A 14,080-nucleotide genomic window follows, 5' to 3' on the forward strand; every position below is an offset into this window, starting at 1 on the left:
TGTACTTCTTACAGTCAGGTTCTTGTAATTTAAAGTTATAGCATAACATGCTGTTTGGTGTTTATCAGAAGATTAGTTTGTGAAATGCTTATTTGCAGGTATTAGATACAGTTTCAGATCTTTGATTTGACAGCAACAAGCCCTCTTAACTCTTCTACTCCCAGAGTACAGCTATTCTGGCTAAGGTGATAGATAGCTCATCTTATTTTCTGGCTACTTATTAGGAGATAATGGAAAGAACCATACCTTCAGAGTTAGAAGCATAGCAAGGAATTTTGCCTTGTCTCCAACTAACATAGCATTGCTAATTATAGGAACAGCGTCCTTTACAGCATCTTCAATTGGAACAGGAGGGATATTCTCCCCTCCAGCAGTAATGATGAGCTCTAGAAGACAGTAAGGCATAACTATGAAAATGCGACCTTTCACTAGTTTCAGTTGTGTGTGTTTTGAGAAGTGTAGGTTTCAGAGACAAGTTGACATATGCAAAGATTACAGCACTTGCACATGTTAGACAGCCAACTTCAGTCTTGTAGCTACCAAACAATGATGTGTCCCTAAAAGTCAATTTAATAAAGACATACATGGTCTGCTGTGCTATTAAAATACACAAGTGACTAACAGATTTGAAACTGCTGTAGAGGGGAGTTTCACTAATGCCCTGGAGAACTTAGGACTGAAGAATTTTAGGTACAGTTGGCTATGTAGTACATGGGGCCTTGAGTATCAGGTTATTTTTGGTGAACCTTTTAACAGCTTAGTACTCGAAGATTCCCTGGGACAATGGTCATCCTGACTTGTGCAGATCCAACTAGGATCTGGAGAATCTTCCCATTAGGAAAGCCCAGAGAGGAACTGCCCTCAAGAGCGAAGAGACTAGCTGTTCCTTTGCATTCAAAGAACAAAAAAGGTCTTCAGCCCTATCTGCCATTAGTCGTTCTTCCCCATCCCCTCCCTTGGCCTTATTTGTGCTTAGGTCCTGGGGAGACTCCACCATCTGGGATTATGGAGTTTGAGCTGTTGCTGTAGGGGTCATTGTTACCTGACTGTTCACTACTCTTTTCCTTGAAGGAAAGGTCTTGGGCCATACTTCTACACCCCAGGCAGGGAGGGACCCTATTTAACCCAGTCCTTACCAGAACTCTAGTACTGGTAGCCAGGTATCAGAACTGGAGGAGGACCCAGAGGCCAATTCTTCCCTGTCTGTGCCAATGCAGAGGGGTGCCTATTCAGTACTCAAAAGACTCAAGACCAGCCATGTATTTGGGTAGGGGTAGACAGCGACAGTCTGAGGTGCCCTAGAGCTGCGAGACAGGAGGGGGACATTGCTACAGTGGCTCAGAACTAGGCAGTTTTAGACCCTTTGAGAAGAGGATAAGGGGCCGGGGGAGATGGGACGAAGGCTATTCTTCCCTTACAGTAGAATGTAGGGGTACAGATAGCACATGCCCAGATAGCATGGGTATAAACAGCTGTATAGAGGAGGCCAAAGAAAACCCCCCAAAAAAACCCAAAAAACCACCAACTGCCCCCCCACCACTCAGTGAATGGAGTCTGTACACACCAGAACCCTAGTGGAAGATACCCTATACAGCCAAGCAGTGCCTCCTACATCTGCAGTATAATGATCTGCTGCCAGAGAGAGTTTCCCTCCCATCCCCCTGAGGGAAATGCTAATCCTTTCCCCCCCACTGCTTCCCCTAGTATGCTTGTGCTACTGACAGCGCAAAGGTGGAAGGATCAACTATTTCTCTCTGAAGAGGACACACTAGGACAGATAAATCAAGTTTCTATAGGACAGATACAAAAGCAGATCTGTGATTTAAGTAGGTGTCCTTCATAGCAAGGAGTGGCATATACAGGCCACTCCTGGGAACGGCTTCCCTTAATAAAGTTTTATATCCAAATAGCTGGCTCATCTGACTGAGAAGGTGGATGATGTGGTAAGAGCTAATACCACAGCCCATTGAAACTAGAAGAGTTACTCTGCCAGTCTTGATTCCCTGAAGTCAGACTATAGCCAGCAAGACTCAGCCTTAGACAATATCATGTTGCAGAGCAGGCCACTGGCTCTTTAAACTCCCCACCCCCTTTTGAAGTCTTGACTTCTAAATGTGGTAAAAATGCTGCAAAACTAAAGAACAAATTGTAGAATACCCTACCACATCACCTTGATGCCAGGCTAGGTCATAAGTGGATAACTCCTGAGGTACTTATTTGATACCAAGTCACGATAGAGGCCTACTTAGCTTGCAAGTAGTAACAGTTCATAGTACAGGATGGTGCAGCCAGACAGTTCAAACCAAGGATGAGGTATTACCTTTAATTCTTCCAGTGATGTAAAGGAATCCATTCTTGTCATGCTTGCCAAGATCACCCGAATGGAGCCAGCCTTCATCATCAATGGCCTCTTTGGTTTTATCTTCCATGTTCAAATAGCCCATAAAGATGTGTCTACCTGAGAAACAGATCTCTCCACTGCCATCATTGTCTGGCTTGTAAATCATTGTCCGGCAGCCTATAATCTCTTTTCCACAGCTAAAACAGGGACACATTCTCCTTAAGATTCAGTATGCTAAAAGCTATAAATTGTTAGATTCCCTATCAGTACCACTTAAAATTTAAAAAAAGTATTTAAAAGTATTTGCACAACCTGAGTATGTCTCATGGCTTTGTGGTGTCACATCTTTCAGCAAGGAATTCATTTGTTTATAAGCTGAAGCTGCCTGTCAGTGTAGTGTAATGAGACCTACAATGGATCTGATATTAACTAGGAGAGATTAGGACCTACTAGACCAGGGGTGGCCAAACTTACTGACCCTCCAAGCTGCATACAATAATCTCCAGAAGTTTAAGAGCCAGATGCACCTGCCAGGGCTCAGGGCTTCAGCAAGTTTGGCCACCCTTGTACTAGGCATTTAGGCCAGGTCTACACTAGGAAATTAAGTCACTATAACTATGTTGCTCAGGGATATGAAAAATCCAGACCCCTGAGTGATGCAGTTAAACAGACCTAGCTCCCAGTGTAGACAACACTGGGTTGACAGGAGAATTCTCCTGTTGATTTAGTTACTGCCTCTGAGGGAGGTGGACTACCTACACTGATGGAAGAAGCCCTCCCACTGGCACAGGTAGGGTCTTCACTGAAGTGCCATTGCAGCCTGGCTGCAGTGTTTTAAGCATAGATCTGCCCTTAGTGTTTTCAGAAGATTGTTTTAGAATACCTTAGGTTTAGAAAATTGTATTATAATTAAGCTATTTATTCCAAACACTGAATAAACAGGGACTTGTGATTTCAAAGATTAAGAAAGATAATGTGAATATATTACAAATTACTGGATGTATTAACTATGTCATGAAGAATGGTTGTGTGCCAGAGTAGAAGTCATGAGAAACAAATGACTATTCCTCTTTTACCAGTTTCTCTATCCCTCCATTTCTCAGTTGTGCCTCCTAGAGAGCCTGGCTGATTTAGGCTTTAAAACAGAGCTCCTGTTCTATAGGCCACTGCCAAGTTCCACCATTCCTGTACCTCAGCCATACAGTTGAGATGTTGACTTGCTCCCAATCCCCTCTTACTGGTGGCTAGCTGATGCTGGTACAGGCTGAAGGAGGGGAGCTGCCTGTCTCAGGGGAGGGCAGCAGTGATCCAAGTTGTCTATAAGTTTCTGGTATGAGAGAAACTCTAATGAAGTTCTTCTTTATGTAAGAGTCAGTTATCTAGTTCCTCTCCACAATGAGGAATACATACCTAGTGATCCTGAATGTGTCTGGAAGAGAGACTGTGTGAGGTCCAGAGCTCTCGCTCATGCCATACAACTCATACACAGGAATGTCCAGACTCAGGAAATACTCCAGAGTCTCTTTAGTAATTGGGGCAGCCCCAGTGTAGCATTTTGTGCATCGATCCAGCCCGAGACCCTTCCGAACTTTTTTATACACCAACTGCCTGGCTAGACGGAAGTCCACTGGGAGTTCAGAAGCCCTTTAAAAGAAGAATTGAAAGAGAGACTCAGGTTAGTCTCTTATCATAGACTATTAGGGTTGGAAGAGCCCTCAGGAGCTCATCTAGTCCAATCCCCTGCTCAAAGCAGGGCCAACCCCAACTAAACCATCCCAGCCAAGGCTTTGTCAAGCCAGGCCTTAACCACCTTCCTAGGTAACCCATTCTAGTGCTTCACCACCCTCTTAGTGAAATAGTGTTTCCTAATATCCAACCTAGACCTCCCCCACTGCAACTTAAAACTATTGCTTCTCGTTTGTCATCTGCCACCACTGAGAACAGCTGAGCTCCATCCTCTTTGGAACCTCCCCTTCAGGTAATTGAAGGCTGCTATCAAATCTCCCCTCTTTTCTTCTGCAGGCTAAATAACCCCAGTTCCCTCAGCCTCTCCTCATAAGAGAATGTGTCCCAGCCCCCTAATCATTTTTGTTGCCCTCTGCTGGGCTCTCTCCAATTTGTCCACATCCCTTCTGTAGTGGGGGGACCAAAACTGGATGCAGTACTCCAGTTGCCAAATAGAGGAGAATAATCACTTCCCTCGATCTGCTGGCAATGCTCCTACTAATACAGCCCAATAGACCATTGGCCTTCTTGGCAACAATGGCACACTGCTGATATCCAGCTTCTCATCCACTGTAATCCCCAGGTCCTTTCCTGCAGAACTGCTGCTTAGCCAGTTGGTCTCCAGCCTGTAGCAGTGCATGGGATTCTTCCTTCTTAAGTGCAGAACTCTTCACTTGTCCTTGAACAGCCTAGACAGCCAAGCTTCTACTTAGTTTCAGAAGATGCTCTTAACTTTTTACAACAGACCATTAGTTAAAGACAGAATCCTGTATATTACGTTTGATAGCATCCCATCAGAATAGAGCAAAATATGCTATTAGGATCTACAGGCTGCATATAAATTGCTTTTTAAAAAAAATTTACCCATTCATCCGTTTCAGGTTAGTTTGTAATCCTACTTCCTTAGCCCATGCTGCCACTCTTCTTCTGAGAGCAGATGATTTTGCACCCACAGATTTCATTTTTTCTTGTATTTTCTCCCAGACGCGAGGAACTCCCATAAAAGCTGTTGGTCTGACCTCCCGTAATGTGTCTATCAAGCTGCCCTAAATGAAGTAGAATTTTAAATGTTTAAAACCACTTTTGTTCAGAAGATGTTTCTAGTCGATACCTAGATTTCCTTCCAAAAGCCACTGACAGTGGATTAAGTCAGTACTTATTACGAATGAGTAGAGTACTCCATTCCTATAGTACACTCATCTTCAAGGGGCACAAACCCAGAATCAGCCCTCATTTCAACTTTCAGGAATCCAACTCACAATGCCATAGTGCCACTACACTGTGGACTCCAGATTAGTGTCAAATGTCACTCCCAAGCAAAAGCTAGGTGCCCCCAGAAACTAACCTCTCATGCTCAGCAATTAGTCTAGCCCTGAAACATTCATACTAGCCATCTTGCCTTTTTGTATTGCTAGCAACGTGGGGAGGAGTTTGCTTTCCGAGTGCTTGTCAGAAACTCTGGTTTTCAAAGGCCAGGGCATGTTAATGCCCCTTGCTTGGACCCCAGATGCACATGTGCCAACTCTGCATAAAGGGCAAAAACCTGGCCCTTTGCATATCAGGGTAGATATTTTGGAGTATGGCCAGTAAACCCATGGCACTACCCTGCTATTAGAAAGGAAAGTTGCAGAATAGAGAGTGTCTGAAAATGACATAAGGACCCAATATATTCATATAGATTCAGAGTACATGGTCACCTTATCCATCTTTGTACCATACGCAGCAGAAAGGTGAATAGATGCAAGTTACTTGCTTGTGTCTCAAGTTTAAGGGTCTGTTTTATGTTACAAAATTGGTGTAATTTATTATTACTTGGATAAACAATCTGAATTTCTTGGGATTGTCAGCTTTGTTCATGGCCAACCTAGGTTTCCTCTTGTGACAACACTCCCCTCCCCCAAGATACAGCCCTGTTACTGTCTATAGGGATCTAGATTAAGTAGCGTGGTCCTTACCTTCAGTGCATCTGGTTGAGCAAAGAAAACTTGTGCACCACATTTTATTGGCAGCCAAATATCAATCATTTGAGCAGCAATATGACTGAGGGGAAGGTAGCTGATCACCAGCTCCTGTTGCTCAGTAGCGTCTGTCAGTTGTACATAGCGCCCTGCTGATAGTGAAGTCCAAGTTATCTGAAAACAAGCATCTCATGGTTACCATTCACACTAGTGGTTCTGAACAAGCCTGCAAGGACAACACTGATGTCATTTAAAGTTTAGATACTCTGTAGTTCACAGAAAGTATGCTGTGTGTGTTTTAAATCCATTAAACATTTCGTTTCACTTTGAGAGTTTCTCCCTTTTCCTGGTCTCTTTGGCTAGTTTGAAACTTGTGTTTAACTTAACCAATTGGGGGGGGATCAGAATGAGCCCTATCAGTTAAGGTTAAGCAGGTAACTGAATTAGATTACTAGATTCCAAGGCCAGAAAGGACCACTGTGATCTAATTGCCTCCTGCGTAACACAAGCCATAGAACTCCCAAAATAATTCCTTTGTGAACTACAGATGTTTTTCTGAAAGATCTGCTATCTTAATTTACTAGCTGCCATTGATTAAGAATCTACCATGAGCCTTGGTAAATTCTTCCAGTGGTTAAGGTCTAAATTTTTAAGAGGGCAATTATTTCCAGTCTGAAGGTCTCTAGCATCAGTTTCCAGACATTGGATTGTTATATCTTTGTCTGCTAGACTGAAGAGACAATCATAGATACTAAGGTCAGAAGGGACCATTATGATCTAATCTGACCTCCTGCACAATGCAGGCCACAGAATCTCACCTACCCACTCCTGCAAAAAACCTCACCTATGCCTGAGCAGGTATGTGTTCCCCCTCTAGATACCTGTTGGCTGACCAAGTCACCCTTTAGCCTTCTCTGTGAGACTAACTATCCTAGTGCTCCTTGGGTGGGATTCATGAAAGGACTCAGGTGTTGCAATGCTGAGCATCATGGCACCCAACTTTTAGGCATCCAGAAAGTCACAGGAAAAAACATGGAGATCCATAATGCCAAGTTAGGTACCTAAGCTTCCTCTAACAAATAGAGAGAGATAGGCACCTAAGAATGCAATTCACAAAAGCCATGTTAGGTGGGAAGCCTGCTAAGATAGCCAGTGGGAGATGTGGACCAGAGGGGTGTGTCCTAAAGGTGCCTATCTCTGCTTAGTTTCAGAGTAACAGCCGTGTTAGTCTGTATTCGCAAAAAGAAAAGGAGTACTTGTGGCACCTTAGAGACTAACCAATTTATTTGAGCATGAGCTTTCGTGAGCTACAGCTCACTTCATCGGATGCATACCGTGGAAACTGCAGCAGACTTTATATATACACAGAGAATATGAAACAATACCTCCTCCCACCCCACTGTCCTGCTGGTAATAGCTTATCTAAAGTGATCATCAGGTTAGGCCATTTCCAGCACAAATCCAGGTTTTCTCACCCTCCACCCCCACGCACAAATTCACTCTCCTGCTGGTGATAGCCCATCCAAAGTGACAACTCTTTACACAATGTGCATGATAATCAAGTTAGGCCATTTCCTGCACAAATCCTGCTTAGCAATCCATGAATGGGAACCTGCCATCTGGAGTGAGGTAGTTTAGGCACTGAAGTAATTTCTCATGAGACTGAGTTAGACTCTGCCCCACTCCACACAAAGTGGCTGGAGGGGGTAATGCCCCCTTACAAACAGCTTCTAGCTCAGAAGTTAGAACACACCTGGGAAACAGGAACTCCAAGTTCAATTCCCCCTCTTTGGCAGAGGGGGAGAAGGGAGCATATGAACAAGGGTCTCTCTCAGAAGTGTGCTCTAGCCATGGAGGTCTGGGATATTCTGATGTGGGGCTCAGTTTCTCCTAAGGAAGCTGTTCCACTGTGTGTAAATAATGTGTGACTGGACCCAGGAGGCGAGTGCCCTACCACTGGGCTACACAGTCATTCCCATTCTCTTGTCCAGTGACTGCCCCACATCAGAATGTCCTACAGCTCAGTGGTAGAGCCCACCTCAGCAGTGGGAATTCCACCCGGGTCTCCCATAATCCAGGTGAGTGCTTTAGCTATTGGGGCTAAGAGCTAGTGGGCACCACCATTACCCCCTCCTCCAGCCAGATTTTGAATGAGAGCTGCTCCAGTGGGCTTCCTTGGAGGCCCCTATGAGATCAGCCTCTGCATGAGGTTTTAGTTGCTCAAATCAAGGAAAGACCAGCTTTCAGCGTCACTGTCTAGGCTGGGCTGGAGCATGAAACATAGGCATGGAGGGAACATTTACCCTGAACAAGAAGCTTAGGCACCATGTGAGTTTCAGTGCCTACAGAATTCAGCAGGAGTGGTGTGGATCACAGTGGAGCCAAAACTGGGACTCAGGCACTTGACTAGTTGGATCCCTTGAGTCTATCCATTCCCTATAAGGCATGTTTTCCAATCCTTTAAATCATTCTCTGGGCTCTCCTCCAAGCCCTCCCCAGTTTATCATTTTTGAATTGTGGATACAGTTGTCCAGCTATGGTCTCAATGACCAATTTAAAATAAAAAAATAAAAAGGGAAAGCCCCTCTAGTCTTACTCCAGATTCTCCCATTTATGCTTCCAAAGATTGCATTAGCCCTTTAGGTCAGTGCCACACTGGGAGTTCATGTTCAGCTGATTATCCCTGGAAGCAACAACACGAAGATGTGTGTGTCTTGGGGAACAGAGTCCCTTCATCCTGTATTATGGCCTACTTCTGTTGGTCCTAGATGTAGGCTTCAAGTACATGTTCAGCCCCCTGCTACTGGAAGGGCAGCAGTTGGCCTCCCCCTTTATACTACCCCTTCTCAGGAGGGACTGAAGGGGTGTGTCATTTATACTCTGAGGAATGAGACAGAAATTTCACTTATGGGCAGGTATTTCCATCATTGCTCACAGCAGGGCAGTCTTGAACCTTTTGACAGGCTATTGGACTAGATGGAGCACTGGTCTGGAAATTCTCATGTTCACTGTTGGGCCTGTTCAGACACTAAGAAAGCATCCTGGATCCAGTCCTGAATTAGTTTTGATCAAGAGAATTGGGGAAAGACACTTTGTAAGTAGCTTCTGTGTACACACAGAGAAAGCGGAGATTAAACCTGCCATGACATCTCAGTCACGTTCGCCTTGATTGCTTTAGTGTCTGTGGCCAGTACTACTTGGTTTTCAATCTAGAATCACTGTCTGGGAGATTGGGACTGTAGCACTTAGAGCAGGGGTGGGTAAACATTTTGGCTCAAGGGCCACATCTGGGTATGGAAATTGTATGGCAGGCCATGAATGCTTGAAGACAAAGACGAAGTAGCAGCATGTCCTCCCTCCGGCTCTTATAGCAGAGGTGTGGTCAGGCAGCTCTGCACCCTGCCCCGTCCACAGGCGCTGCTGCTGCAGTTCCCCGCCAATGGGAGCTGCAGGGGCTGTGCTTGGGGTTGGGGCAGTGCATGGAGCCCCCTGTCTGCCCTTACACTGCTGCTTCCAGGAGCTGCACAGAATCTGGCACACCCCCAACCCTGCTCCCTGATGGGAGCTTGAGGGCCAGATTAAAATGTCTGGAGGGCTGGATGTGGCCCTCAGGCTGTAGTTTGCCTACCCCTGATTTAGAGCTTAAGTAGGATTTAAAAGCAAATTGTATGAACTTGCATCCACAGAAGACCAAGTCACGACCACAAAACAAACCAGTCCAATGCTTTTGGAGTTAGGCTATAGCCTCGGTTTTGATCTGACCCATACTTATCCTTCCTCACACACACCGTGTAGCCCTTGAATCCAAGTACTCTGCTTTTCAGAGTCTCTTGGTGTCTTAACAGATTCACCAGCTGAACAAAGAGCATAATCTTTTGGAGCATCTCTTGAATCTGGTTTTGACTTTTTTGCTGGCAGACTAATTGCCAGCTACATAAGGTGTGTAAAACAGCATCAGTAATACTAGGGAAACAAGCTACCCCAAACTACTTCAGTCACCTCTATGCAGAGACCACCATGAAGGAGTGTCTAGGTTAGTGGCTCTGACATTCCATTTGACGGAAGGCGAGGGTATGTCATTAATAGCCCACATGAATGCTGGCCAAGGTTAAGCTTTGTAAAATGAAGATACTGATCTTTATACATTTCTTTGAGACTTAATGAAAAGACCTAAGAGCTAGCTATTAGTAGCAGTAATGAACAGTAGGGCCCAAGTCTACAAGAAACCCAGTAACAGTTTCAGTGTCCTGATCTGGGTTATAGGAGAAAGAGAGAGAACTGCCCTTGTAGTGACAGACTAATTTCAACATGTACAAAATGGTTGTCTGCATTTTTAGGACAAAATATGCCTAATATCTTTTCCTAGAGATCTATTCTGACCAAGCCATGGGTGTGTTGGACATACACATGTGGGGCATGACAATTAAGCAAGATTTGCCTCACTCTGACCAGAAGTAAATGAATTTTGCCAAATCTTGCTTAAACAAAGTGGTCTTGAAAAGAGAAACTGTTCCAAAGTTAATGTGTGTTTGTTTCCATTATGTCTTAATGTTAAATATTTTGGCTAGAGCCATTCTTCCAACCTCAACACTATTTAAAAAAAAATAGTGCATCCCAGTGACGTCTGATCACCAATAGCAGTTAGGCAAGAATACTTACATTATCATGACTGAGCATAACTCCCTTTGGCTGTCCAGTTGTTCCTGAGGTATATATCAGCATACAGCATTGGTTAGGTTTCTGGGAATCGATGATCTTATCGAGCTGGGAATCTGGAACACCACTGCCAAGGCCCATAAATTCACTCCACTGCATTCAAAAGTAAAGAGCTTGGTCAGGCTTTACACCATCTTTCACATATGCAACTAAGCTGTCTGGAAGGGGTGGGTAGGTGGAGGGATTTAAATTGGTGAAGACCACTATTGTTTTTCCAGTGAGATTTCATAGGTTTTGTGACAGGGTAAGGTCAGATGGCTATAGAAAAGTAGTGGAAGATATTAGCTCCAGGCTAAACAAATCCCTGGCACCAGGATAAGTAAAATGGCAGCTGCTCTAGGTCAATTACAACACCTGGGGCCAATTAAGAACTTTCCAGAAGGCAGGGAGAATGCTAGGTTGATTGGGACACCTGAAGCCAATCAGGGGCTGGCTGAAACTAGTTAAAAGCCTCCCAGTCAGTCAGGTGGGTGTGCATGTCAGGAGCTGTGGGAGGAAGTTGTGCTGTTAGAGAGACTGAGCAGTACACACCATATCAGGCACAAGGAAGGAGGCCCTGAGGTAAGGGTGAAGTGGAGCTTGAGGAAGTGAGGGCTGTTGTGGGGGAAGTAGCCCAGGGAATTTTAAGTCATGTTTCTAAAAGGTCAGCTACCATAGCTGATACTATTAGGGTCCCTGGACTGGAACCTGGAGTAGAGGGTGGGCCTGGGTTCCCCCCCTTTGCCCCCTGATTAATCATGGAGACACTGTGCAAGGATGGATAACTTCTCACCTCCCTCACTGGCTTATGATAAAAATGGCTCTGACTGTGATCCTTGTCTCTAGAGAGAAGGGTTATGTGGAGGGTCTCACTAGCCTCAGAGGCTCACTGTAATGTGCCAGGAAACATGGGACCCATGGAGGCAAGGACAGAACTTTGTCACAGTTTACACATCTAATTATATCTTCCATTAGTCCATGGAAGTCTTTCCAATCAAGAATTCACTTCAATTACAATAGTGTATAAAGCTGTGGATATGGGGTGTGTGGGGAGGAATACAGGTGTTTGGCCCCAGTGCAGTGATTTTGTTCTACTGACACATGAAGGAAGACATGTTTCGGGGAGTAGTTTTGAGGGAGTTTCCTGGGCTGTTAGTGATGATTTCATTGAGTCTTGCTGATATCCTGTCTAAGGGCTTATTTAAAAATAGGACAGGGAACACTAGCAGGAAAGTCATTGGTCGTGATTTATTGGAAAGGGTTATCCTCCAGAGAGTTTGAGAAATAAAGGGCCTACTTCTACATGGCTTTTACTTTGTTTAGTCATTACATCCACTCCACACAGCTGTGGAGTTACCACTTGTGTGAGTGGAGAATTATCTTGTAGTATTTCCCCCTCCCCCTGCCACCTCCATCCACTGCATACAAGTGTAAGCAATTTATGAAAGAACATAAAAGAAAGAACTTTCCCCACCCCAAACTGTTCCCTAATGAACAAGAATGTCCCATTGCCATCTCTCATGGCTCACCTATGGAGGGGCCCCTACTAGATGACAGTTTGCCAGTATTACTCACTACAGCTGCATGTTGAGGTGTACTTGCAGCACCATCAAAGTGTAGCTAGTTATTTACAGAGGCATTTGTTATATGCAAGCAACACCTCAAATGTTACTTAAGTGTCATTACTTACAGTGTAGAGATTTGGTCTCTTCTCCTTAAGCTCTCCATTGTACTGGATGATTGCTTTCAGAAGAGGGAGCTTGTGCTGAACCTGCAGTAAAGTGGAAGCCAGGGATCAGAGTAAATTAGTGTTTCTTGTGCCTTCCTTTCAGCTTGATGTATGCAACAGAACTTTGTTGTAGTCTGAAGACAATAGCTTCACCCACAACTGAAATTGCAGCCACCTTTGGAGTGGAGAATATTAATACTATTTAATGATATAGTCTGAAGCCTGTTGGATTCTAACTTCAGGTAGTTAGAAAGTAATTATCCAGACTGAAGTTTTACAGGAACACCTTGATTTTTAGAAAGCATCATGGGATTTTTAGTGATGATTAATTTTTGCTTGTGGTATTGTGACTGTTTCAGAGCCTTGACTAGAAGGGTTTCTAGTTTTAACTTCCCTTTCAAAGTTGCTTTGGCTACCAGCCCCCTCCCATCCACCTCTGATAGGTGAGAGCACAGGTTGGACTGTTCAAATTCAGTTAATGATTCCAGTCTTTATATTTAACATTGCAATCACCTTTCCACTCTAGTCCCAATTTGGCTTCCCTGCCTGCTCACAGGTAGGCTTGCCAGCATTAGTGAGTGTTTGTACTCCACCGTATCCCTTTAGAGTGCTATAGCACACACCAGGTGCAGTCTGAAGTCGCAGGGGGAAGTGGGAGTTCTGCTGTACAGTCAAGTCCCCTTCCATCCCCAGCCCAGAAAGAACAGGCATTTCTTGGTTTGACAGAATGAATAAAAAGGAGAAGGAACACACCCTAGGTTAGAGCTAGGGATGGAATTTAAATACTTGCTTGACTATCTAACCCAGCCAAATGCTTTCCATATGCCACAGCCACCCCTAAACTCTATAAAAAGATATTTACTTCTAGGATTTTCTGCAGCTGTTTATGATTCTCCACAACCAGGATATTAGCACCACAGTTCTCTGCTACATACTGGCAGGCTTCAGGAGAGTTTGTGGTGTAGATGCCAACAGCAAAACCACTATAAATAAATCAGAGTTAGAGGGTAATAGTTAAGGATTTCAGTCTTAGAAGTTGGCCTCTTTAACAGAGCCCTCCCACCTGGAAAAGTGCTCCATTACAAAAGAGTTTTAGATTAAAGAGGATACCTCCTTTGTGCTAAATTCTAGAAATTGAAGTTCCATTCATAAAGATCTAGGATTTGTTTTTCAGGAGCCACAATATACTAGATTCTTTGCAGAACCTCTGCTCAGTTACAGGACTAGTAGTCTCTCCCCTCCCCTGCAACATGAAGTGCAATGAAACATTCTTTCAGACCAGCATATTATTGCTTCAGCTCAGCATTCTGGAAGCACGACATCCTCTAATCCAGTGATTCTCAACTGGGGTCCATGAGCAGGTTTCAGGGAGTCCACCAAGGATTAGACTCATTGGGGCCCAGGGCAGAAAGCTGAAGACCAACTGCATGGGGCTGAAGCCTGAGGCCCTGAGCCCCACCACCCATGGCAGAAGCCAAAGCCTGAGCAACTTAGCTTCATGTGGCTCCCTGTGGTGTGGGAGCCCAGGCAATTTGCCCTGCTTGCTACCCCCTATCACCGGCCCTGGTTTTTATATGCAGAAAACCAGTTGTGGCACAGGTGGGTAGTGAAGTTTTTATAGCATGTGGAAGG

General features: G+C 44.6%; 1 protein-coding gene across 4 annotated transcripts in view; it reads right to left on the reverse strand.

The window, feature by feature from the left end:
• Positions 1-14,080, reverse strand: part of ACSBG2 (acyl-CoA synthetase bubblegum family member 2) — a 37,442-nt gene that overhangs the window by 3,168 nt on the left and 20,194 nt on the right. For all 4 annotated transcript variants that reach the window (XM_077842192.1, XM_077842194.1, XM_077842193.1 and 1 more), the window contains 8 exons: positions 13,311-13,431; positions 12,410-12,490; positions 10,684-10,833; positions 6,022-6,198; positions 4,931-5,112; positions 3,752-3,985; positions 2,321-2,538; positions 247-386 (listed from right to left, as the gene is read on the reverse strand). In XM_077842192.1, coding sequence (XP_077698318.1) covers positions 247-386; positions 2,321-2,538; positions 3,752-3,985; positions 4,931-5,112; positions 6,022-6,198; positions 10,684-10,833; positions 12,410-12,490; positions 13,311-13,431 — 1,303 coding nt within the window. The remainder of the gene's footprint in view (positions 1-246; positions 387-2,320; positions 2,539-3,751; positions 3,986-4,930; positions 5,113-6,021; positions 6,199-10,683; positions 10,834-12,409; positions 12,491-13,310; positions 13,432-14,080) is intronic.

The sequence above is a fragment of the Eretmochelys imbricata genome, chromosome 25 (genome assembly GCF_965152235.1).
Source record: "Eretmochelys imbricata isolate rEreImb1 chromosome 25, rEreImb1.hap1, whole genome shotgun sequence".
Classification (NCBI taxonomy): Eukaryota; Metazoa; Chordata; order Testudines; family Cheloniidae; genus Eretmochelys; species Eretmochelys imbricata.